Source organism: Choloepus didactylus, chromosome X (genome assembly GCF_015220235.1).
Source record: "Choloepus didactylus isolate mChoDid1 chromosome X, mChoDid1.pri, whole genome shotgun sequence".
NCBI lineage: Eukaryota > Metazoa > Chordata > Mammalia > Pilosa > Megalonychidae > Choloepus > Choloepus didactylus.
In genome coordinates this window covers 166,052,581-166,079,965 of record NC_051334.1, presented here as the reverse complement: position 1 = coordinate 166,079,965, position 27,385 = coordinate 166,052,581, and the positions used below count along the sequence as shown (strand labels likewise).

General features: G+C 42.8%; 1 protein-coding gene across 1 annotated transcript in view; it reads left to right on the top strand.

Annotated features, from left to right (window-relative positions):
- The first annotated feature begins 375 nt into the window (after nt 1-375).
- The window catches only part of GPC3 (glypican 3), a 561,164-nt gene continuing 534,154 nt past the window's right edge, over nt 376-27,385 (top strand). The window contains exon 1 of the mRNA XM_037821919.1: nt 376-550. Coding sequence (XP_037677847.1) covers nt 376-550 — 175 coding nt within the window. The remainder of the gene's footprint in view (nt 551-27,385) is intronic.

Here is a 27,385-nt window from a genome sequence, read left to right as displayed (position 1 = left end):
CCCTCCTCCCGCACCGCCCCCACCCGGCGCCAGCCCCGCGGCGCTCCAGCATTCCCCTCCACCGCCCGCGCCGCGCCCCCCGCACCCCGCAGGCTCGCCGCGGCCGGCCACCGCCCCCTGGCCGCGCGCCTTGCCTCGCCCCGCCCCGTCGTGCCTCGCCCCGCCCCATCCCGGCCAGCCCCGCCCCGCCCCGCACCCTAGAGCCGTTCCCGCCCTCGCCCCGCGCCCAGGTAGCTGCGAGGAAACTTTTGCAGCGGCTGGGTAGCTGCACGTCTCCCGCTTTTCAGGGCCACTGCCAGGCTTGCCGCGCGTCCTGGGACTGCTCTCGCCCCCGCTGCCACTCTCCCGCGCGCCCCTCGCTCCCCGCGAAGCAGGATGGCCGCGACCGTGCGCACCGCGTGCTTGGTGGTGGCGATGCTGCTCAGCTTGGACTGCCCGGGACAGGCACAGCCCCCGCCGCCGCCGCCGGACGCCACCTGTCACCAGGTCCGCTCTTTCTTCCAGAGATTGCAGCCCGGACTCAAGTGGGTGCCCGAGACTCCCGTGCCAGGTGAGGAGGAGTCCCTCGCTGTTTCCCCGCGCCCAGCGGGGAGCAGAGGGGCGCGCGGTGACTTACCCTGAGGCCATTAGCCCCGCGAGGCCGCGATCGTGCGCCCTGCCTCAGGGCACCTGGGAGTGGTCGGTGTGCCGAGGGAGGGAAGGTGGGTGTGTGTGGACTGTGCCCGCACCCCCCGAGCTCGTGCTGCTGTCAGGGAAGGTGCTAGTGGAAGGAATGGTGGGGCTGGCCTTCCCGCGAGCGCCCATTTTTTGGGGGAGGGCGGGAAGGAGGGAGTTGATTCCCCGGGGCCTCCGATGAATTGGCACCCCGCATCCGAACTGGTGCCTCTGGAATTTGCCACCCTTGCTTGCACGTACGTGTCAGAATTTCAGCCTTTGCTGGACCTCGGCTCCAGCCATCCTTTCTCCAACCTGCCGGCACGCCCTCCTTTCCCCAGCCTGGGTTCCCCAGGCTTGTGGGCCCAAGTGCAGGCAAAGTTGAGGACAGATCTCCGAATCCTCAGTGGCGGGTAAAGATATGCTGAGGGAAACTTTTCAGTAGAAGGGGACCCCAAACGAGAAGACGTGAGCCTTTTCCTTCAAAACAGCGTCCCTTATCTAAGCTGGCAAAATCGCTTCAAAAAAAAACAACAAACAAACAAACAACAACAAAAAACGGTGCTACTGGCGGAGGGAGCAGGAGTCCAAAGATAATTTAACTCCTCCCCCTCCGAAATTCATTTGCCTCTTTGACAGCCTGGACCCTGAAGGGGAGATGATTTTAGGTGGAGGAAAGTTTCTGAACGCCTGCCTTTTGTTCTGCACAATCAGATCGTGCCATAAGGACATATTTTAACCTTAGTTGAGGGCCGCTGCTGTCAACAGATGAATATTAATGGCCCTGTGTGATTGACTGTCCCGCGGTTGGGCCCCTACAAGCCTTTAGAATCCAATGAGGACAAGTTGCCACACTGACAATGTAGCCAAAAGAAGTCGGTTGCAAACAGGTTCATTTATCAGAGGTGCGTTCAGAAGAAACGGCCGATTGTATTCGCTAAACCCTAAGACGATTGTGGCCTCCGGGGTCTCTTCCCGACCCACGCATCCAGTGAGGCGCGCGTCCCGCGCTTCCGAGGCTGATGGGGGCGCAGCCCTCACCAAAACTTGACTCGTGGCTCTCCACAAGTCAGGGGGACGGGCCTGCTGGTTGGACCAACTTGTGAATTCGGATGCGCGCCCTGTGGGCGCTGCCAGGGAGCGTTCACTGGCAGGAGGTTACCTAGGCAGCCAGCGCGCCCTCAGCCTTTTCTTTAGGTGGATGAAAAGAGCCAAGCGAGCCTGCTGTTGACTTGCAAAGGTAATTGGTCACCCTTTTTGGTGACTGAAATGCATTTGCGCATGTTAAATATTGCTTTGCAGGATTTCGCTCTAGGGGGAGGGGGGATGTAGAATTAAGTGTTAATAACGTACCACGTGGGCGTGTGCAGGCGCTGTAAGGGGCAACCTTTGAATCAGTTCCACAGAGCTGAAACAACAGGCGAATATCTCTCCCCTCCAAGTGCCATGGTAATTAGATTGCTAAGGCCAGAGAACATGCTTTCGTTGATAATGTAAAAATTGGTCCTCACAGGCTGAGCCCCCAGAAGATGAATGGGTCCAGGGTAGGGGCTGGAGACACATTGGCTGATCTGAAGGCAGCAAGTAAAGGTTGTGCTTAAAGGAAGAAAAAGACCAGGGGGGAATGGATGGATCCACATTTAGCAGCCTCCCCCTCTACACACACACACACACACACACACACACACACACACACACACGCAAGCAGTCGCTCACCCTCCACACACACACACACACACACACACACACACACGCACACACGCACACACACACACACACACACACACACACACGCAAGCAGTCGCTCACCCTCCACTACCCTCCCCCAGCTCTCTGGCTGCCTGCCTCTTTGCAGCATCTGTATAAAAGTAGTGGGAGGGCCCACACACTGCGGGTATGAGATTTGGCCTGGACTCCCTCCCTCCTTCCCTTACTCCCGGCCTAGAACGGCAATACTATAGAGAACCAAACTGGGACTTTTAATGGAGAGTGTTCGTTTTCCTCTAGTATTTCACAAACTCTCTAGGAGAAACCACTTTCCAGAGGCCTTCACTGTAGAAACCCAGCATTTCCTATTTCGATTCTATTTCGCAAACACATGCAGTGTTGGCCACCTCCTGCATGGCACTGGACTCGCGCTGGAGCAAGGCCAAACTTTGGTAACTATCCCATGTACTGAGATTTTCGGAGGTTGTGCGGATTTCCAGAACTCTGACCTGGCATGAAACCGTGTGTCTTGAATTTTAGTAGAGCAAATATGGGCCCTGTAGACATGAAAAACCTGGTGAAAATCTTAATGTCCGTGTGTGGAAAGAGCTCATCAGTATTTCAGAGAAGAGATGGTAATGGCAGACCAAATACAATGGCAAGTGTGTAATTTCAAAGTGCATAAATGTGTAATTTGCTGCTGTTGTTCAGTGGTTGGAAATTGAAAGAGAGCTGCAAATTATTTGATAGTTATGAACCATCATGATGACTGCTTGACTTTTTTTTTCCATCTATATTTTAAGCCATGTTCAATTTGCCTGCTCCACTGTATTAACTGCATTAAAGCTTTCTTTGTCCCAGATAAAATGAGCTTCGGTCACAGAAAGGAGAAATCCTCAAGAATGTCCTGTTTCACTTAGGGGGAGCATTTGGGATTGACGGCTAACTTCGGCCATTAGCAGAATTGGGTTAGAGTGGATAAGGTACATTTCTTATGCTAATATGGATGAGACTAAATGCATTTGAAATCAGCCAGCCTAAAAAATAAATCACTGGTGCTGAAGGACTACACTAGACTTCCACAAAGCCTTACAATCTCATGTTCCCATTTCTTTTAGAGTATTCAAAGGCACAGTATAGTAATTCTAAATAGCATGTCCCTAAAATCCATAGATCTTTTCATACCCCATTTTTTTTAAAGGATTTGTAACTTGGAAAGCACCACAGATGGAAACCAGGCGTGCAGAGTTAGCATTTGGCAGAAAAATCCATATAACTGACTTTCAGTGCAGCTCTTTTGCCCTTATTTAATTTAGAAAAATTCAGAAAAAAGCCAATGAGCTCATAAGTCTAGATGTTTATTTTGTTTTGCTTAACCTACCCACAGGCGCAATCAAGAATGGATACAATTTTAGGCAGGGAAAGTGAGCTAGTAATCAGACAATGATGTTTCCAATTGTCTCAAGGGAATGTTACAGAAGTCTGAAAAAAAATCCTCTAAACAAAAATCAAGTGTAATTCACTTTATGAATGCCATACACCACTTTTGTTGGGGGGTGGGGGGGTGGAGGAGATGGATGGGAATCAGAAAATCAAACAAACCATGGTAGTGTTGCAACTCCCAAAAGATTAAGGGATCTTGCCTTAGAGGGCCTTGGAAAGTGCAAGAACCAATCCAGAAGGCCAAATGCCTGTATGGATAAAAGGCAGCCTTGAAGAGCCAAAATTGACTTGAAGTTTCTTGAAATAGATGAAATAACTTAAAAAATAAAAAGCGACATTCTTAAAACAAAGAGAGAGTTTGGTATTTGCTTTTTGAAAAATAAACTGCGAGAACTAGCAACTGTGTCTGGGTTGCCAGCTCCGGTTCCCCAACTAGTTTGAAGCAGTTCGCCGTCCTAATGTCAGGAGAAAAGAATAAGAAGTGAGGTGTGGGAGAGTTTTCTGTCTTCTGATATTGCACTAGACATTTGGGTGATCGGTGGTTTGTTAAAACTTTGAAAAAGTTGTATTATTGTGTGCTAACTTGGAACAGTTTAACAAATTCTTTTATGTGGTAGTCCGTATATATTTCTTACACAAATCCTGATTATTGGTGCCAAGATGTGCTTGGAGGGAGCCATCGATCAGATTGAGGAGACGGGCTGTTGGTTGGTGGGGTACCTTGGCTTGACAGAAGTTTAAGACTGCCCACTCCTTGGCAGGCTCTGTGATAGGTGCTGGGGGTGCAGAAAGGAGTAAGAGGCAGTCCCTTTTGTCAAGGAGCTCACAGTTTAGTGGGGGAGCATACAAGTAAACAGGCTTCCCAGGAAACTTGTAGGATTAAATAGGGTGAAAAGGGCTAGAAAATACCTCCAGGAAATTGGCTGAAATGGTCACAATAGCTAGGCTGGGCAAGGGAAAAGAACTGAAGAGATGAAGTGGGAGATAGGGAGAAGTCTCTTAATAGGGCTGCCATCTTAAAAAGAGTTTTCTTAATTCTTGGAGCAAACTCCACTTTGTAAGCATTAGGAAATACAAGCATAAGAAGATTTTGGTGGTGCCAGTTTTGCAATGTATCTTTTTTTTTCTTATGGGCTGGTATATCGCATCCAATATTTTGATGCAATGTTTTTGAGCATTCTGCTACTTCCATCTTTAGGGATGCAATGTTTGCTGTTCACTGTAGTCTAGAAAAAGCCTGCTTATTATCCACCTGGGAGAAAAGAGTCCTGGATTTGTCTGGTATGAGACAGGACAGAAAATATGTTTTCTCTGTAAATGGCAACTATCAATGACTGCACCAACTTTAGTGTTCGATGCATATATAAAAGCATGGGTCTTAAGAGGTATCTTATTACTCATTTCTAAGAAAATTGAAGATAATAACTTATAACTTGTGCACACGATACATCATTTGGAAAGAATTTCACTGGGGATCGTATTGCTCAACTGAAAAGTTCTGGCATGCTGAATTTGTACATTTTTGTGAATGCTTCCTTTTACTCTGATCTCTAGCTTTTTTCTGCATATGGTTATTTGTATGTTTTAGATTATAAGCTTCTTAAAGGGAAAGCGCTGTATTTGATGCCGTTGTTAAGCACAATGCTAAGAGCACCATAGGGCATTTAGTAAATATTGACCATAATAGAATTTCTAGAACATTATTTATTCCCTATGAACTCTCACATGCTTTCCTAGGCTATATGTCATCTTACTTATTTTTAAAGCCTAAGCACAAATCGTTATGGCACATTATTGGGATGTGGGGACAAACTTTTCAGGCTACTTATATTTTCATTGGAGACAGACTCAGGCTTATCTCAGTTAATCTTATCTTATTAATGTTGGGTGCCCAAGGAACAAATTGAATTTAGCAAAACTGTTATGACTGCCTTAGTGTCATTAAATATCAGCAGTTACTATGGTGCATGAGTTGTTGGGCATCTCTTAAATCAAACCCTCTTTGATTTAATGTCAGCTAGACTTTTCTTACTAGTGTTGACATTACCATATTTGGGAATTGAGCTATAACACATGCACGGACCTGTTGAAGTACCTCACAGGTTTCTGTAACCTGGGACCAGAATTCGTGTACAGGCTCAGTTCAAGAGATCATCCAGGAGCCAACACCTATTCTGTCCTAGTTGAGTTTGTGAATGGGTTTGGTGTTTTTGGTAATCTAGCATCTAATGGAGAATGCAGGCAGAAAAATCCCCCATCCATCTGCCCATATTTAGCAAATTGTCTGGCTTGAAACTGGATCCCCAGCACTCCATTAAGAAATGAGCATCAGAAAATAGAATCCAAGTCATGGGCCGCAGACTGACTTTAGAGAGAGCATAAAGTAATAAGAATTTACCTTCTGAGATATAATGACAGGGAGAATGTGATTCAGAAAGCAAGGTGAAGGTGGGCATATCAGCAGAGAAAATGTGCACTTTGAATTGCTGTGTGTTGGGGAGAAAGGCTCACTGCACCATTGTAGTCTTACTGGAATATCTTGTTGAATATACCAAGCAAAGAAGATTTAGTTCTGTACTTCAAATTAGGCCAATTAAAAATCAATCATTCAATTGCTAATTATTAGAAATACCTGCTTGCCATTGTTAAAAGAAAATGAATCCAGATTGGTTACCAAGAAAGGTATTTTTGCTTTTGCCTCTCTTTGTGTGCAGCTGGACGAAGCCTCGTCTGAGAGTTTGTGTTTTTCCTCATGAGTAAAAGGGAGTAAATATTAGGGCCAAAATGTGTTGCTAGTGTTCTGAACAGTTAACTACTTCTGGTAGCTAAAATTGTATTTATATGCTACATTAGTAAATCCACTAAGCTCTTTGAAGTATACTTAATAGGCTTATATTGATAAATAATTGATAGGAAGTGAGATAAAATATAAGTAAAAGTGGCAATACAAAGGGACAGGGAAGTCAAGGCCATTATAAAAGAAACCTCCACCCTTTCTGTTCCATCCATCCACCTGAAAATTGGCAGAAGTGTATATTTCTCAGCAGAGAGATGATTTTGAGAACATTTTGTATTTTTCAAAATTTGTACAATGCGGCCAATATTTATTTCTTATAAAAACAAAAGGGAGTGCAATTTTAGAGCAAAATTATTAATTGGATTGTTTGAGTCTGCCTTTGAAAATAAGTTTATTACCAAAAAATGAAAGTTCTGATTATGGCAACTTTGTGTGCTCATAATTATATCTTCTCTACTACACTGTGATCTCCTTGCAGTAGGAGCTGTATCTCATTTATCTTTGTATCTCCAGTGTCTAGCACAGTACGTAGTACAAATAATAGTTACTCAATAAATATTTGTAGACTACTTGAATGATTGGATTTAGAAATGTATTACAAACATAAAATTTCCATACAATCAATAACTTAAGTAGTTTTTTTTTACGAATATACTGAGGTTTCTAAAAAAAGTAACTCTCTTCTTTTAGGTCAAAAATCCATTTGTTGTCTACAGGTAAGTGATCAAAAACATTGGTTTAATTCATTTGGCTTCCTGTAAGTCCCTGGAAGTAGACTAGCCAAATTTTACAAGGCATAAGTGTTTTGTACTTGTTTACAAGGCTATTCTAAGTAGTTTAAAGGTAAATTAAAGAACACACACTATACATACATACATAATACATGCATAATACATATATTTATTTTTACTATACAGATCTGTGATGTTTAGGTTTGTGAAAATACTGCAAGTTGGTGTCCATTACAGAAACATACACTGAATGTTACATAAGTTTTTCGTCAGTGTTTGGTGTTTCTTACCGATGACATCAAGCTTCATAAATGTACATTTAAGAGGACATAACCCAAAGTGGATTTTCAGCCATCATAATTTTATTTATTAGGGCAGGATAAAGGGCCTTGTGAGAATTTTCTTAATTTCTGTATGCGCTGGATCAAACTTTTGAAGTCAGTTGAGAAAACTTTCAGTTCGTTGGCTAGGAATGACCCATCGAGAGACTCAGATAGAGGCCCAAGTAGGAAAGAAAAAAATTACAAAGAAAGGGATGGTGTTCATTTGAAAAAAATATCAGAATTCCATTTGCGTACTTTCCTTCTTAATCGTGGTTCTGGTCCCACTCTCCCACACATGGAGCGTGTATCATGACATCCTGAGATTCTCCATTGCTCTTTGTCAAATTTTGTCTTGGATGATATAAGTTGAGGAAAACATGGTGAAGAGAGGAAGAGTTAGAGTGACAGACAGAGGGAGGAGATTAAAAGCTCTCACTCTGTTATATGCCAGAAAGTTAACTGGCACACAACAGATTGGAAAGGATTGGAAAATATTTGAATATGGAAATATGCATATATGCAGATAATACAGAGGAACACCCCAATTGCATTTGGTTCTCAGAAATTCTTTTTCTGTTCTTCTTAATTAGTTCCATGGTTTTTGAAGTATATAGCTTAGTTATAGCCTCTGCCAGACCCTATATTCCTTGAATGAAAGAGCCATGTTTGATTCATCATGATATCCTCTGGAGCAGTGAGTAGTGTGCCTTGTACTGAGTTATTAATAAATGTTGGAATGAATGTAAGAATAAACACTTAAAGACGTGATCTAGAGGACTTGACCACTGTTGAATGAAACCCTAGGATGGCATATACCTAGACAGTGGCTGACTCTCTGAATGCATCATTTTCTAAATTGATCTGCAGCAGAGACTGAGCAAGTGGGGGGGAGTTTGAAGCATATTTATCTATTCTTTGTGGCCTTGGGAGCTTGTTGCCCTTCTTCTAAAACTGAAGTTTGGAGAGGAGATGACAAGAAGAGGGGCAATTTTAGTGCAGCTTTATGGAAATGTGGTGTTTAGATTTGTTATATATGTATATATATATCTTTTTTTGATAGTAGCAATTAATAATTATATGTTATTTAAACTGTTTGAAAGTTAATTGTTACTCTTAGCAGTGTGTGGTCTTTTACAGTCATACCTTAAATTTGCATCATGAAAGCCTTGCTTTCATATATCTCGTGTACAAACAATACAGCTACTCATAAAGTTTCTGTAGGTTCTGAGATCTGCCTGGTTCATTTCTCACACACAAACACATACACATTTAAACATTCATACATATACACATAATATCCATAATATCCATGTATTATATACACATAATATCCATAATATCCATACATCTGCATGTTTTTAATACTCTAGAGAATAAGACTAACTTCCACCCAGAAGAGCTAAGAGGCACAGCTTTTCAGAGCACAAGTAAACCATTTTCCACTGAATAGACCCCCAATATTTCCAGTGCTAGTTGTCACTGATATCATACAGCTACTGCTCGTTTAACAGGTTCCATCACTATCCTAAGTATGGAGATGTAAGGGTCAACCCATACTGTGAATTTGGCTCATTTTGGAGAGCCTTTAATTATACTTCTTGGAATCATCCACTTCTAGCATTGGCTGCATTGCATGTTGAGCTCCACAGAAATGAGAATGTGACCCAAGAGGCACTTTCCAAATTAGATTTCGTGGAATGATTGTATTGTGGGCCACATTTATCTGTCTTGTAAAACAGATGGAAATTCTCAGAAAAGGAACCTACTAATAATGAACTTTGTATGCTATCTCTGCATAAATATTTAAAAGTTTTTCATTCATTCTTTAATTGAACCAGCAGTTATTGAGCATTGAATCTATGCCAGGTACTGGGCTAGGAGCTGATGAACAAGATAAAATCACTGCTAGCAAGGAGCTCCCTACCTAGTGAGGGAGTCAGACAAGGAAATCCATGGATACTCAAGTGTGGGGGCCTGGGGGTTCTTGAGGTATGGAGGATGGGGGCCTAGTCGTCTTAAGAGGGCAGTCAGTCATGTAAGGCGTGTGCAAAGATACAGGGTTAAGAGATAAAATGATACATTTGTTGAACTGGAATAATTTGGATGGGTTGGAGCACAGATTGGGGGAAGTGGAGGAAAGTAGGCAGGAAGAAAAGTAGGCAGGAAACACTGAGGAGCTTGGGCTGTACTCAAAAATGATAAGGAGCCATGGGAACATTTTAAGAAGGGAAAAGATTCTTCGGTATGGAGGATGATGGGAGACAGTGGTGGCAGGGAGGCCACTTAAGAGGCAGTTTCAGTAATATAGGTGAGAAGGTGGGGCAATAAATAGGAGAGTAGAAGATAATGTTGAGAGAATTGAAGAAGTAGAGTAGACATGACTTGGTGAATAAAGATGAGGAAAAAAGGAGAGTCCACAGCGTCTAGGTTTTTTTTTTTTTTTGCTTGGGTGGCAGGATCATGGCACATAATAGGTGCTCAATAAATATTGAATAAATGAGTGAAATGCAGGAGAAAATATTTTTAAGGAGTGAAATGATGAGTTCAGTTTTAAACAAGTTGAGTTTGAAGGGTCCTTTGATCATTGAGGCAGAAATGTCTGCGAGGTAGTTGAAGTTGTGTTTTGGCTCAGAAAAGGGAGATAAATCAGGGCTGGAGATAACTACTTGGACATTATCAGCATATGGATGGTAACTGAAGCCCTGGGAATAGATGAGCTCATTGGGAAGGAGTGTGTATACTCTTTTGGAGTTCAGGGGAAGCATAGTTGGGATTCATCAGCATATAGGCTCGAGTTGGAAGTCATGGGTGTGGATGATATTTTCCAGGCGTTTGCATGTGACATGTCCTAAAATGTATTTTGCCAACATCTGGTAATTTTTTTCAAGTGCCAAAGACTTTAAGAACTCTCTTGATTAAGAGAAAGTATGAGTAGATGTTGTCATGGTGCAAGACTTTGCAAATAGAATATACTACCAAGTGCGCACATGTGCGTGCACTCACACACACGTGCACACACACAGACACACACACTCCTCAGGGACTTCAGTGTAGAGAAGTACATTGGAATCAAGGGACCAGATTTCTATTAGTTTTGGTAGTGATAATAATTTTGCATGTTGTTCAAACTGAAAGTTGTTAATTGTTATTCTTAGTAGTGGGTGGTCTTTCCCGATCATACCTTTAATTTATGTTGTGAAAGCCTTACTTTAATGTATCTCATGTACAAACAGTGTAACCACTCACAAAATTTCTGTAGGTTCTGAGTTCCACCTACCTGACTGGTTCCAGCATGGAGGCCCCTCTGCCCGCCCCCCCTGGAGAATGAAAGCTGTAAGAGTGTGTAGCTTTTGGAGCTCCAGTCTCTATTCCACAGCAGACCCTGCCCTGCTGGCTAGTCCCTGAAACATGTGGTTCCAAGCAAATGTTAGGAACACTTGGGTAATTGGGCTGATCTTTCCTTAAGTGTCTATGAAGATGTACTTTTTGGGGGGTGGGGGAGAGGGTCGTATAACTTTCTGTTTCTCTGGCGTGAATGGTTTCTTTAATCTCACTGCTGTTCAAGAGGTTGCTTTCATCAGGGCTTCTGTTTGCACCCTACATAAGTTTGAAATGCCTTGTTTTTCGGTAGATTTTTTGAGGCCACTTTCAGGTCGGTGAAATGGTTTGGAAGGGCCACAAGGGAAAATCATGGAAACCATCCTTTACTGACTGCAACTATGTGCAAGTTTCTTTCTATTTAATCTCTCATTTAATTTACACAGCAAACCTGAAAGGTAGGTGATGTTACCACCATTTTGCAGATGAAGAAACTGTGGCCTGGAAACGTTTAATTTTCCAAAGGTTGTGTAAGTGGTGGAGCCAAGATTTTTGTCCAGGTTTGTCTCATTCCATAGCCCATGCTCTTTCCACTATATCCACTGGACTATGAGAGCTGGATTATTTGCCTTAAATTCCCACACTACTTTGACTTTCGCAACATCATATACTCTGGGTTCCCCTCCTCCTTGTAAAACTTATTCTGTCTTTGCTTGTTTGCTCTCTTCCTCCCACCCTTTATTAGATATAAGTGTTCCACTAGTGTTTGTCCTTTGCCCTTTCCATTCTCTCTCTGCTCATTCCCATGACTTCATTATCTTTGCTGTTTGAACAACTCCCATATCTCTTTCCAACTTGACCTCTTCCTTGGTCTTCGGTAAAGTATTTCCCAGTTGTCTTCTGGACATCTCCATCCAGAAGTCTCAACAGTGCTCTGCTTGCAAAACAGCCAAAAATAGTCCATCATTTTCTTTTCCCACTCTTATAAACCTGCCTCTCTCCAACATTCTACATCTTTGATGATGGCATCTCTGTCTGGTACCCAGACTTGAAACCTTGGAATCATCTTTGACTTCTCCTTTTACACATCTCACATCCAAATTAATTGGCTAAGTCCTGCAAGTCTGCCTCCATCATGTCGCTCACACTGAACCCCTGCTGTTAGATTCTTTTTTTTTTTTTAAAGCTCAGCTCGTCTAGGCCAAAACCTTTCATAGCATTCCAGTGCTTCTAGGATCAAGTTCAGACAATTTAGCCTGGTGTCCAAGTGTCTGCCTTGCTCCAACTCCAGGCAATCTTTCTAGCTCCCCTTGGCATGTGTGCTCTCTATTTCAGCATAACAGACTACTGACTCATTCCTGAAAGGACCCTGCCTCCAAGCCTTTGCTTATTGACCATCTGAATGTCATCTCATCATTACTGCCTGATGCAGTCTTGCCATTCAAGGCCTCTGTGCAATGCCTTCTTCATGAGTCTCACTACATGATTCTCCGTGACTTGATGTGATCCTTTCCCACTTTGAACCCTGGTGCCACTGTACATCTCCTGTGGCACTGATTTTTGCTTGCTCTTGTAATTATTTATGTAGCTGACTTTATTCTTACCAGAGCCTTGCTCCTCAAAGTGTGGTCTAGGAACCAGTGGTATCAGCATCACTTGGGAGCTTGTAAGAAATACAGAGTCTCAGGCCTGGCCCCAGTCAGACTGAATCAGAATCTGCATTTTAACAAGATCCTGGGGCGAGTCATATGCACATTAAAGTTTGAGAAAGGCTGCTTCTAAGTTTTAGCTCCTTGAGGGTAAGAACCTTGAAGCACTCATGACAGAGTCTTGTGCATAAGAGATAAATGTTCTCATTTCTCATATTGTGCTGTGCTTTAGCCATTTATGGATGTGGCCTCCGATACCTATAGAATGAATGAATATGAACGAGAATTGAAGTGTGAGAATGAATGGGCTAGAGAGAGCCAGCGGGGTCTCTGCTTGGTGGCTGATAAGTTTGCAGCTTAGTTTGGAGAACACTGCCTTTGCTCCTTCAGATGGGAAAAACCTCTATCTAGATCTTGGCTTAATTTAACATGGCTTGAGGTAAGTATCTCCTGAGATACTTTGCTTTTACCCTAAGGAATCAGTGGTTTCCCACTTCCTCTTTTGTTGGCGTTCTGGAACTTTTGAAGGTTTTCAAAGAACCGTGGAAGAACTGTGCTCAATATTTCAAATGGTCCCTTCTGTTTGTTTTGTTTTCCGACTTCAAAGTTTATTTCTGAAATAAAGGTTTATTTCTCCCCCATGGAATCGTGAAGGTTTTATACAAGTGGTGTTAATTTCTAAAACCGAAGTCATTTCTCGCCTTTGAAACTTCAGTGCCGTGGGTCAATTTAATAACGTTGCCTGAAGGTTCTTTTGGCCTTCAGAAACTGTCAGATTGCCTTTTCTTTGTTCTGTGAGAGAGTAAGGTTGCCTCATTGACAAAACCTGAAGGTGACGTTGGAACTATTTACTTAATCACTCGGGGTCTTCCCCATACGCCTTAACAAAATCCCGTTGCATTTTCGAATTAGGTCCTAGTGGCAATGAGACATACTGCGAACTAACAATTCTGGGCAAAATGGGTAAAATTCCTGAAAAGCTCATCAACATTTCACAGAGTAATGATGATAAGTAACCAAAGTCATTCTGATGCCCATAGCTAAGGGGAATAGTAGATGTGCTGTGCACACTTTTCACAGCCCTTCTGTGGCTCAATATACCTCTAAACTTACCGAGTGCCCTCCTTCCATCTGTCTGTCGGCTCCGCATATCTTCCCTTTCCCCTTCCTCCCTTCTACTCCCACATACTCTCAAATGGTTATAATTTAAAACAGAAGGTGTTTTATGGCTTGTTATATTTATTGTATGGTTTTGTGTTTTTTCTTCTTTACAAAAATAGATGAGTGGAAGTTTTTATATTTTCCTCTGCATTTTAGTTTAAGTTGCGTTTCCTTTTCCTGTAGCTCCTGATTTCCCTCTCTCCTCTCTCTTCCCCCATCTTCCCCTGCCTCCTCCATATCCGCCTGCCCTCAGTGATTGAGGAGTGAAAACAGGCTTTCCCTTTTTGCCCACATGTTTGGTTTGGTACCTGGCTACTTCTCTTGGGATACTGCGAAATTCGATTCCTTAGTTTGGAAAGGAAGACCTCTAAAATACTCACTGATGAGAAGTCACATTCCACTTTCTAAGAACTGTGAGTATTTAAAAGGCATTTTGTACAGACAGGACAGGGATAGATAATCTCATTCTAGAACTTCAGATCATTGCTATGTGGTTAACATTCTCTCTCACTTTGTCATAATTCTCAATGAACGCAAATTGCATCTTTGTTCTTAGAAATGTCTTTTCTTACACTGAATGTCTTTCTTTTTTTTCTAAAGACAAGGAGGCCCCTTTGAAACATTGCTCATGTGGGGCCGAACTGACACCTACCTTGTAGGCTAACTAAATTATAGGCTGCTTTTCCCTGATGAAGTTATCACATTTCAGGGACACGATTGTGGTGTTCTGTTTTCCCAGTTTCAAATTTGACTTCAGGTTGGAGAGTGTATTCCAATTAGATTATTCTTTGGTATTTTTTTTCTTTGTCTTTACACTTAGGGGGATCTTTTGTTTGTCTTGTGTCTATTATCTCTTTCAAGCTAGGCCAAGGTTGTTAGATTATGTACTTATGTATAAATATTTAACAAGTTAGACAAAATGTGCTTGAAGACACTTCAGCCGTGCACACCCCTTCCAGCCTCAGCTCATTTTTTTTTTTTGGTGTAAAGTCACAGATGGTTTCTTTATCTCAGATGTTTAGATTTGGAGGACATTCCTTTGCACTTTGTTTGATGGGCAAAATGAAATGGAAGCTTTTGAGTCAATCTTGACTACCAAAATGGTGGCACCAAGTAACAGATAACGTTAGGCACTTCTTCCTATTTTTTTCCCCTAGCTAGCTATCCAAACTCCCCTAAACTATAGAGTTTTAGGTCTGAGATTGTGTGTTTTTTAAGAAAATATTATGGATAAAGACTAATGTTCTCAAATCAGGAATAACAATTAGTACCATTCATTAATCAGGGGCATGTTTTGACTTTGGGTCCTGGCTAGGAAATATAAACTGTGAAAGTCACACATATATATGAACCTTGGGCAAATTTATGACTTGTCAGCCTTTTAAGGTTAAATTCTTAACCCCAAATTGGGGCTGGCTTTATATATGGAGTCCAGCACATTCCTTTGGGCCACGGAGCACTCCCCTCCCCAGCTCTTTGCTTAATAGCAGCTAATGGCCTAATGAGCAAGAAGGATTTCTGCCTCTTATCAGCTGCCTAAACAGCAACAGGAAGGCTGATATACAGACTATAGGTCAAAACCTAAGTCCTTGAACCAAAAAAAAAAAATACACAGTCAGCTAAAAATTCTAGATATGTGCTATCTCTGTCGTCATTGTCATCTATACCTGTCAGTAAAGGAACTAGACACTTGAGTTCAAACAAATAATAATAGTTGTCAAAAGTATGAACAGACTAATTAATTTCGCTAATAGTTCTTTCCTTCTTTGTTTAGTTCTTCTATAAATAGCCTTCATATAGTCTTTAATGAGTTTTTCGTTTGCGCCTGGAGGTCGTTATGGTCATGCGGGAGTGTTTGATTGTCAGATGGTGATGATGATGGAGACAGGGATATTTATGTTTTGGCTCAGATTTTGGAAGGGGCTGCCCAATAAAGGTAAATAGATATGTACTACTACTTTCATTTCTTTTAAAGCTGCATTTGTGAATATATGTGCGCTCAACTTGCCATGGGATCTGAAAAGACTTTTTGCCTCCTCATTTTTATTGTACTCGGGCTTTTTTTAAGAGGAAAGGGCCATTGCCTGTTTCTTAGATCCACTTGGAATCCAGGCCCAGACTCACATAGAATAAATATTTTAGGGTATTCAGTGCCCATCATAGTGAAAGCCCCTTGACTTTCATCTTCTGCATTTGCATTTTTTTCCGAGACAATAATGAAAACATTTTTTTTCCAGATTCCCTTGTGTTATTGAAAATCCTATTTACATAAACAGGCATTGTTGTGGCTTAAGGAAGAATGTGGGGTCCCATTCTTCAGCTCCTTGTATATCTTTGCTAAGGCTTGTCTAAATAGAAGTAATGATGCTTTAGTCTAAGCAGCTTTTCTCATTTAGGTAAGCAGGGGGTTTGAAATTTCAGTTTACTGGATAATTGAGTCTCTCTTCTTCTTAATTATTTCAGGCATGCAGGTTGCTCTCTTGATAGTAAAGACCCTAAAAATCTTGTAATCTCCTCAGGCATCTGTATGGTAATAAAATCCTATGCATTTTCAGAGGTTAATTTTCATGAAAATTGTGCATTGCCTCCCGTCCCCCCCTTAACCTCACACACACACACACACACACACACATACACACACACACTCACTCTGAAGGAATTCTGCTTTCATTTAGGGCCTTGGTCTCTTCACATTTGCAAAAGCACACTTTGAACATATATAAGGATGTTGCTGGAATTACTCGATCTAGAGGAAATGTAAATGTATTCAGATTCATGCTCATTACACAACTTAACATTTAAAGTTTTTAATAGCCTTGTCATATTTTTCTGAAAATCATCTGCCTGACTTTGCTAAACTACTTGGTTTTCTTTGCCCTGAATGAAAAACTGAAGATCAGCAGAAGTGCAGCCAACTACCCCTATTCTATCATCCCTCTCTCAGAGGTCATCTGATGCAGAGTGAGGTGGGAAAAACTCAAAAAAGAAAAAAAAAAGCCCTGGCGGCCTTCACATCTGCTAGTCATTCCCACTGGTGTGACTTCAATTCAGCAAGATTTTATTGAGCACCTGTGGTGGGGGCGGTGCTAATAATCGTTAACATTTATTGAGCTAGGCCTGTTATTTCCCCCATTTTACAGATGAGGAAACTGAGGTGTAGAGGGGTTTAATGATGTGTCTGAGGTCAAATCACTGTGAAATGATTTAAACCCAGGCAGTCGCATCTAAGCCCATGTTCCTAACCACTAGTCTTGTGATGGGTGGGCCTGGCATTTCTAGGAATTACTCTTGAAACCAGTTTTGCAAACCTAGTAGGTGTGAGATGCCGGGGATTCAAAGTTAAATAAGACAAATACTTTATTCTCCTATGCAAAGAAGAAGGGCCATGCATGGAGGGTCTCCATGCCTGCTGAGGGGAAGGAGGAGGGCCTGGGAAGAGCAATTGCCTGAACCTGTGGAAATGCTGCAGTCCTAAGGCAGCCCAACACCCCGGGGTCCCCGACATTTGCTTTTTCTGTTCGGTGAAGTTCATCCTCTCTGTATGAGTTGAATCGCCTCGGTGATGGCATCAACGTGTTTCCGTCACTGCCCCACCTCACTGTAGCAGCATTTACCTTGAACCCAGCACTCCTTAGACAGGCATGGTCGGCTTGGTTTGGGAGAATTGTCCCCATAGTACCTTGTGTCACCATTTCTCCTTTATTTCTTTCTCCTTTAAAAAAAAAGTAAAATGTGAATGAGGGAGGTCAAGATGGCAACCATCATGTTCCGGGCTGCACTGCAGGGCTGGGGAACTGGTGTTGAACTGGGCCACTGGCTACAGCACCTGAGCCAGACCCAGGGGCTTCCTGATTACTGCAGCTTTGTGGAGTCTGTGCACAAAGACCAGTTTGTAGAGCACCTTTCACCCCCACTAGCATTCGAAAGCCCCCAAAGCATGAACGGTCTCCCACCCCCAGTGGCTGGCAGCCTCCCTGAGACCCTCCACACAATCTGCCCTGTTTTATGTGGCGCTCTCGGATGCACATTTCTGTCGACAGGGACATTACACATGGCAACTGTCAAAAGACCATGATCAGGAAGGTGGAGGGGGACATCTGGTCCTTGCAGAAGGATGTGGAGGATTTTCTGAGCCCACTGCTGGGGAAGACACCCATTACCCAGGTCAACAAAGTGATAGGTACCCTGCAGTTCGAGGGCTACGTTGACCAGCAGCTCAAAGCCTGGGTAGGGAGTAGGGCTTCTGAGGCCCAGCTGAGTAGCCTGTATGACGGCATCTCCCACAGACTGGACACCTTGGGGGAGGGAGGTGGGTGTTGGAGCCAAGGGACAGGGGGTACCAAGAGATCCAGGCTAAGGGGTTAGACAGGGCAGGGTGAGGGATAAAGGGCCTTGAAGTCAGGCCTTGCCTAGATAAAGGGAGAAATGGGACTGTTCTCAGGTGTCACACTGGAGAGGGATATCTATTTTGGAGACCGACCAGGACCAGTCCAGCTGATTAGTGGGGGTATTAGCTGCTGCTCCCCTGTTTTCACTTTCCCTTCATTGGTGGGGGAACTGGGATTCAACTATTCAAATTGTGGGGGTGGCAATTGCCCCTCTGGTGGAAGCAATAGCCCAATCCAGTTTAGGGGAGGGCAGCACAGGGCAGACCCATTGGACACATCTCTTCTGTGGTCCTTTGGCCCTCCTGAGCTCCCTGCTGCCCACATGCCTGAGCCCCTGCTAGGGGCTGGGCCAGAGCTGGCTTGGTTGGAAGCTACGACAGATGACTCAGACCTGGGTCCCAGAGGTCTTACCAGGGCTGGGCATGGGGACACCAAGTGCCTCTCTCAACCCCTGGGCTCTTTCTACCTGATGGAGAGGTAGAAGGCTTAGCTGGGGTCCTCATTGCTTTCCAGACCAGAATTGAGCTCGACTGGCTTTCCAAGATCCTGAAAATGGAAGCTCCAGGAAATTAAATGATCTGCTTCGGTTGGCCTGACCACAAGGGAGTGCTTGGGAGTACCAAGGAAGGAGCCCAAGATAGAGCTACCCTCGTCAGCCTGGTGACCTAGTTTCAAGGCTGGACAGGGACTCTGCAGGCAGGAAGATGCTGGCTTTCCCCCCTGCCGTCCCATTCCATCCCATCCATTGCCAAGTAGCCTTCACACTTGCTTTTCCTTGGAGCCTCAGGGGCCAAAGATCAAAGTCCTCTCCTCTACCTCATCCCATCTGACTTCACCATCAGTCTGGCTAAGACAAGGTTTGGATTCTGACTCCAATATGTCTTTGACCTAAGGCGAGGTACTTGACCTCTCCAAGGAGATCAGTTTCCCCATATGTAAAATGGGCCTGTCTTTCTAATAGTTCAATAACTCAACACTGCCCAAGGATAGTGCTGGCCCTTGCATAAAACCCTCATTCCTGGAAGCTCCAGGCCACTCTCTGGTCTACAGCCTCAGCAAAGAAAAGGAGCCTGACTCTATGACACTAGCTCCACCAATTGTTAATGCAAGTTTTTATTTGGCTGTATGTATAATGTAAGCTATTAAAAGTTGTACAATATTTACAAATTAAATAATCTTCTGGAGAAAAATTGAAAGAGGCAGATATTCCTGAACAAAATCTCTGTGGTCTCTAGAGTTGGTAGCTTTCTGAAGGCAGGTCATAGAAGACTAGCAGCCTGCAGGGAGACCCTGGATCCAAGTTTGGCTCATTCAGATTGATCTGGAGTCCTCCCGGCACTGCCTCTGGAAGCCTGCACCCATGGTTTGACAGGAGAATGAAGTTTCTAGTAGCAATTTTTGAGAATTTCAGTGAAATCATGGGAATGGAAGGAAAATACCAAAATCACCTGTTCAGGTAATTTATTTTTTTGCTTTCATAGCTCCTGAACAAAGCAAGGAGGAAAAAATCACTACCAAGCATCATTGTAAAAGTCTTTTGTGTGTTGCATTAATAACTTAGATTTTCCTCAATTTTAGGGAACATTTGATTCAGGGTAAAGTGCACTCACCTATGTGCGTATGCTTTGAGTGTGTGTTTGAAATGATATCCTTTTGCTTCCAATCTCGGCTTACCAAAAGCTACTTAGGTTTCCGAGTTTCTTGCAGTGCTCGCTTGCCAGCTCCCCTCCCATGCACTTTCTCCTCCATTAAATCTCTTCTACAGAAAGGGGTTGCCACCAAGTCTAGACTTCTGTAACATGCAGGAGGAGGGCCAATTAGTGGGGATTTTTATTCATATTACATGAGGGTGGGAGGAGGGGGAGGAAAATCTGTCCTTCTCAGTCCTTCAGACACTCAATTTCTAACACAACGGTATGTTGAAGATGTATAAAATTACTGGAGCATTTACACAGCTATTCCCCAAGATGGCATAAATGCCACAGCACTAGAGCATGTCATTGTAGACACTCAGACCAGCTGAAGGATAGGAAAAAGAAAAAGATCAATAACGGTGCTTCTCTCTCAGGGATCAAGAGTGAGTGTTTGATTTTCTTTTGGTTGCATTTTTCTCAGGTGTAGTGTGTATGTTGTACTAACAAGGCAACTGCCTCACTTTCCCACTGGTTCCTATCATAGGGAAAGGAGAAAGATGTGATAGAAGGCCCAGATTATTTACAGTGGCTGAGAATGTAATTACAAGGTGCAGTGGCTTGAAACTGAAATTTAGGTTCGCCGTTAGAGCTGGGAGAAGAATCTTAACAGGAAGGGCAATTAGGATCAGAAAGATTTGCCTGGAAGCTGGTTAAACAGCATCTCCAGAACTGCTGAAGTCTAGAGCAGTTGTAATGTGACGGGAAACTACCGATTTCAGGATTGGGCTGGAGGTCCAGACTAATAATCCATTATTGCCTGACTCTCCCTGGGATTATTTAATTGCTAATAGCTTGAAATAATTTTTTTCATGCATCCCAAATTTGCCTAATTTGTTAAGCAGAAGAAAAGAAATTGCATTTGAGCAGTGAGTTTGAGGCATTTGGATTGGTCTGAGCAACCTTCTAACACATTTTCTGGAACATGGGCCTACAACTAAGGCAGTAGTCGTATTTTTCGATTCTGCAAGGCGTCTTCGTTCTTCCTTCTTTAAGTAATTTTGTTCAAGTAACATTTGGGCTCTATCAAAATTACTTTTTCAGGCCTGACCCTAGATAAAATTTGGTTTTGGTCCCTGTTTGTCTCTTTCCGGATCTTTCCCTCCTTTTTGACATCTCCCCTGGTTCCTTTCCAGGCGTTCTGGGTTGCTTCCCCACCCCCTTCTTTCCTGTGCTAGAGGAAGATCCCAAGTAAGCTCTTTAGCCTTGAGGAATGAGGGAACTACTCAAGGAGTATTGCATTTTAAGACACCACCTGATGAAATTGCTTAGCCAAAATAGTTAACTCACCCATGAGGAAACATTTAGGCATTACTAAAGAGATAATTTTAGGTGGAGTGGAGAGGGAGTGTTCTGGTTTGCTAATGCTGCCATTATGCAAAATACCAGAAATGGATTGGCTTTTATAAAGGAGGTTTATTTGGTTACAAAGTTACAGTCTTAAGGCCATAAAAGTGTCCAAGCTAAGGTGTCAACAATAGGGTACCTTCACAGAAGAATGGCCAATGGCATCTGGAACACCTCTGTTAGCTGGGAAGGCACGTGGCTGGCATCTTCTTCCTTTGCTCCCAGGTTGAGTTTCAAAATGGCTTTCTCCTAGGACGTTTCTTTCTAGCTTTCTGGGGCTATTTTCTTAGTTTCTCCCAGGCAAACTCTGGAGTAGCAAAAGTCTACTTTCAATGGCTGTCTTTGAAATATCTCTCTTGGCTGCAGCAGCGAGCTACTTCTGTCTAAGCTCTTATAGGGCTCCGGTGATTTAATTAAGACCCAATGCTGAATGGGCGGGTCACACCTCATGGAAATAATCTAATCAAAGGTATCACCCACAGTTGGATGGGTCACATCTCCATGGAAACAACCTAATCCAAAGACTCCAACCTAATCAACACTAACAAGTCTGCCCCTGTAAGATTGCATCAAAGAACATGGCATTTTGGGGGACATAATACATCCAAACCAGCATAGAGAGAGATGGTGTATTCATTTCCTAGGGCTGCCAAAACAAATTACTACAGACTTGGAGACCAGAAGTCCAAAATCAAGGAGTCAGCAGAGCCATGCTCTCTCCAAGGACTCTAGGAGAGAATCCTTCTTTGCTTCTTCCAGCTTCTGGTGACTCCAGGCATTCCCTGGCTTGTGGTCACATCACTCCAATATCTGCCTCCGTCTTCACATGACCTGTTCATGTCCCTATGTGTCTCTTATAAGGGCATTTGCCATTGGATTTAGGGGCCACCTGGATAATCCAGGATGATCTCATCTCAGGATCCTTAATTACATTTTCTGAGACCCTTTTTCCAAATTAGGTCACATTCACAGGTTCCCGGAGTTAGGACATGGATGAATCTTTTGAGGGGCCACCATTCAAGCCATTACAGAGGGAGAGTTTTCTGGGGCCTCTTGAATCATACCAATTTACTGAAGCTTTCTACTCTCATGGGAACTTGTTCATGCAGTGGCAAAGGGAAGGACTCTGGAATCAGGCAAAGTAGGGTGTGAACCCCATCTTGGCCACTTAACAGCCATGTGATCTTAAAGTCAGTTGTAAAATCAACTAAGTCAGTTGGAACGTGTCAGTTGTTTCCTGAGAGGGATTTGAGTGGCAACTGCTGTTCACCCATTTTACAAATGGTTAAATTAAGGACCTGGAGGTGAATTGATTTACATAAGTTGCCGTGGAGCACAAGAAGAGTTCTGAAACGGAACAGGCCACTATTCCTCAGCATAGACTTTATGTCTTAACTCATGACTCCTGTTGGATATTTTTCCTTAAAAAATATATTTTTCCTGAATATTTTAGTCATGGGATGGCAGTTGCTGCTTTTTTACCCACACGAACAACCTTTTCACAGGATCTGTAGGTTCAAGATGATGGTGTGCTTTCAGTCTACTGAAGTTTTCCCTCTAGTCTTCATGGTTTGCCAAAATCATTGGCTACTTGGAGTTTTGGAAGCCAGAAACATCTCTGAAGCAAAAGAGATGCCTTTTTAGTTCAGGTATACTGAGTTGTTAAGTACAACTTGCATGCAAAATGGTGAATATATATTTGTCACAGAAGAGACATTCTCTCAAGAAAAAATATCACACTTGCTTTTAACAAAAGAACCAGTTCTAACATTTAAGGCTGTGGGACATCTCTTCTCTGATGCAAGATCAGAGTGTACCCATGACAACCTTGGTGTGTAAAGGGATTAGTGAGTTAGAGTATAATCATCATAGAAACACAGAGAGAAAGTAACCATGGAGTTTAGCATATCTGGCTTCTTACTTATTGTAGGAGTCTCCTTCATGGAATCTCTGATATTACTACTCAAATTCTGTTTGAATGCCTCAAGAGACAGGGAACTTACTATGTTAGGAAGCAGGCTTTCATTGTTAAACAGTTATTCATTCATTCATTCATTCATTCAACAAGCATTTATTGAGTTTGTACTATATGCCAGGCACTATGCCATGTCAGACAATACAGAGATGACCAAAATATATTTCTAGCCCTCAGAGACTTACAGTTTAAAAGTAGGGATAAGAAAATATATCAATGACTAAAAGACTGCAAAGCACAATGTTAGAGAGGTACAAATTGTGCTCTGAGAGATGACAGCTCATGTGGTTTGTTTTGGGGGGAGAGTCACTGGGAGAGGAGGGGTGGGGATGAAAAACATTGTGAAAGAGACATTTCGGAGAGTCCTTATGAATGAGAAGGTTTTAATAACTGAAGCAAGAGAAGAGTACTCCAAGGATAGGAAAAGTATGAGCAAAACAGGGAAGCAGGAAATGAAAGCATGTGTTTAGGAAGCATTAAATAAGGGTTTAATTTAATCTTCATAACCATTTTGAAAGATAGGTGTTATTGTCCCCAATTTATGGCTAAGAAAGCTGAGGTTCAGGAAGCTATCTGCCATCAGTTGCCTTCTGGAGATAAATGGGCATGCAGAAGGGGATGTGGTTAATACATGGGTTTCAGGGCTGTAAAGGCCCAGAGGTGTTGGTCTTTGCCCTGGCCCCATATCCTCGTTCATATATCCAGGTGCTATGGACAAAGCCTTCCTAGAGGGGGGGAAATTTGTGGCTCTCCCAATGCCCAGGCCAGAATGGGTTCAGTGACTTATCAATTGACCTATAATGGGGAACTTTGGACTCTCAGAGCTGAAATTACCTTAGAAGCCATCTAGTCTAATCCTCTTGAGGAAACAGGCCCAGAATGGGGAAGTTTCTTGAATGTGTCACATAGCTGATTTGGTAGCAGATCAGATGTTAATACTTTTGGTAGGGAAGAGCTCTTTTCTGCCTGTGATTTTCATACACAGTGGAAAAGGTGTAGTACTTAGATTAGTCCTAGGGTGGAGAAATTCTCAGTTACGCCTTTGGTCTGCATAGTTGAAGATCATATCCGAAAAATAAAAGCTATACATCTCCTGAAAGACAGGATCTCGGCTTCTTTTCTGACTAGAATAACAATTAGCTAAGGAGTAACCAGGAGAGACAGGAAATTTTCTTAGTTTAGTCCCTCTGGCAGAATTCTAAACGAAAAGATTCTGCATCCCAACTCCAAAGTAGCTGGGATTGTTTTGCAAACCAGTTTTTTTTTTTTGTATTAGGGTTCCCCCCATCTAAATAACTAATGGTGTGTGTGTTTGTGTATCTGTATGTCTATGAGAGAGACAGAGAAGAAGAAAAGGAGGGAAGGAGGGAGGGAGAGAGAAGATAGAGGTCTTCATCATTTCGGTTCTAAATATTCTTCCTTCATTTTCCCCGGAATTCTGTTCTCAAAATTGCTCCCATAGCATCAGTTAATCTGATCTAGTGCCTTTGAAACTTAACTCTCTTGAATTTCTGGCATTACCTCCATGTCAAAGAGGAGGGCACCAAGCCCAAACCTCAGAGGACCCCCTGAAATACAAAGATGAGCCAGTCAAGTGTCTTGCCTCAAGGAACTTAAATCTAGTGGAGATACAGCTTGCAAATATAAATGTGAAGCCTGTTAGAGAGGGTGAGAAGTGCCTTTGTAAAGGATGGAGAATACTCTGAGGATTCAAAGGAGAGAAAACTTTTAGGTCCATCTCCTCCTGCTCCCAAGAACATTCAGCCCTGTGAAAATCCAGCTCCAAGGTAACTAGGGCTCATCTTGCTGCAGGGCTCACTTATCTCATCTGGTCCCCGCCATGCTCCACCGGCTCGCTTTTCCCTAGTCTTAGCAGTCTCCTTGGCATGAACATGCCTGAACATGCCACTCACTTTTGCACCCCATTTGCTTGGAGGTTTTTTTTTAATTAAATTCAATTTTATTGAGAAATATTCACATACCATACAATCATCTATGGTGTACAATCAACTGTTCACAGTACCATCATATAGTTGTGTATTCATCACCCCAATCAAATTTTGAACATTTTCCTTACACCAGAAAGAATAAAAATAAGAATAAAAAATAAAAGTAAAAAAGAACACCCAAATCATCCCCCCCCATCCCACCCTATTTTTCATTTAGTTTTTGTCCCCATTTTTCTACTCATCCACCCATACACTGGATAAAGGGAGTATGATCCACAAGGTTTTCACAATCACACTGTCACCCCTTGTAAGCTGCACTGCTATACAATCATCTTTAAGAGTCAAGGCTACTGGGTTAGAGTTTAATAGTTTCAGGTATTTACTTCTAGCTGTTCCAATACATTAAATCCTAAAAAGGGATATCTATATAGTGCCTAACAATCCACCAGAGTGACCTCTCAGCTCTATTTGAAATCTCTCAGCCACTGAAACTTTATTTTGTTTCATTTTGCGTCTCCCTTTTGGTCAAGAAGATGTTCTCAGTCCCATGATGCTGGGTCCAGATTCATCCTCCGGAGTCATATCCTGCATTGCCAGGGAGATTGACACCCCTGGGAGTCAGGTCCCATGTAGGGGGAAGGGCAGTGAGATCACCTGCCAAGGTGGCTTAGTTAGAGAGAGAGAAGACCACATCTGAGCAACAAAGAGGCACTCAGGGGGAGACTCTTATGCACAATTATATGCAGGTTTAGCCTCTGCATGGAGGTTTTTAAAGAAGGAGAATGGCATGAACATACATAGAAGTATCTCTCTGGGCCTTGACTGTTGGAAGGCATAGAGGCAGGGAGGCCAATTTGGAGGCTGGTGTTGTTGTCTAAGTAAAAGGGGGGGAGGTACTCCCTTTATCCAGTGTACAGACAGATGAGTAGAAAAATGGGGAGGAAAAATTAAATGAAAAAATAGGGTGGGATGGGTGGGATGGAATGCTTTGAGTGTTCTTTACTTTTATTTTTATTCTTTTTGTTGGAGTAAGAAAAGTGTTCAAAAATTGATGGTGGTGGGATGAATGCACAACTATATGATGGTACTGTGAACAGCTGATTGTACACTGTGGATGATTGTATGCCATGTGGATATATCTGAATAAAACTGAATTTAAAAAAAGACACAAGGTGATGAAGCAGAGATAGAAAGAAGGGGAGTGACATGAGGCATTTAAAAAGCAGAATCAGTAGGATTTGATGGCATCTGGCTATAGCAGATGACCGAGTGAGGTGTCCAGAATGATCTAAAGTGTTCTATTAGTTTGGAAGTCTATTTCCTGGATCAGTTTGTGAACTCCAGGACAGGGACTGTGATCCTGTTCGTTATTGCCTTTCTTGGATTGGGCATAGGCCCTGGCACAAAGTTGGCAGTCAGTAAATGTTGGAGGAATGAATCGTTCACCCCTATGGCAGGCTGAAGGTAACCAGTGAATTTGTATTCCCAGAGGACATGTTGACTGCTAGTTGGGAATGTGGTTCAGAAGGAACCACTTTGTGGGACAGTGTTTTTTCTCGTGATCTGGGGATTCAACCTTTGCTGGGCATGAAATGATATGCCGTTAATTGACAATTGGCAGTAGAGATAAAGGTAATTCATTCTTTAATGTTCAGGCTTAGATAATGGCTTATTTCCAGAGTTGCTTTAAACTCCCAGTACTCCAGTGTGGGAGCGACATTTTGGCTTGCCTTTTACACAGTTAGAGTCTATGGTGGCCCCAGGCATGATCTTTGATTTAAAGTCTGAGATCCTGATACCCAAATGCTCCATCTGCAAGGTCATGTTCTTTCAGGCTAAATGACAGAAAGGTGACCTTCAGCTGGGTTCCCTAAGATGATTTCTTCTACCAGCAGTCATCACTTTCCCCACCGGTTTCAAATGCAGCCATTTCTTTCATCTGTATTCCTATCCTGATTAGTGAGAAATTAATGAGCATGTAAGATTTGATTTAGGTAATGATTAATTAGGGGGAAAGGCACTGTTCTAATAGCAAGTCACTATGTTATGCTAAAGAAATTAGTTAATATTTTTGGACGGCAAATTGACTTGTCCTCCATTTAAAAAAAAAAAACCTTTTAAAAATGCCTTATATGTCTTTTGGTTCATTAGTAGAGCAACCTGCACTTAATTCTTTGGCTAATTTTAATAGCTGTCTATTATTTTCCTTAGAAGTCATGAAGCAACCAGTTTTGTATGTCATTAATTCCTTT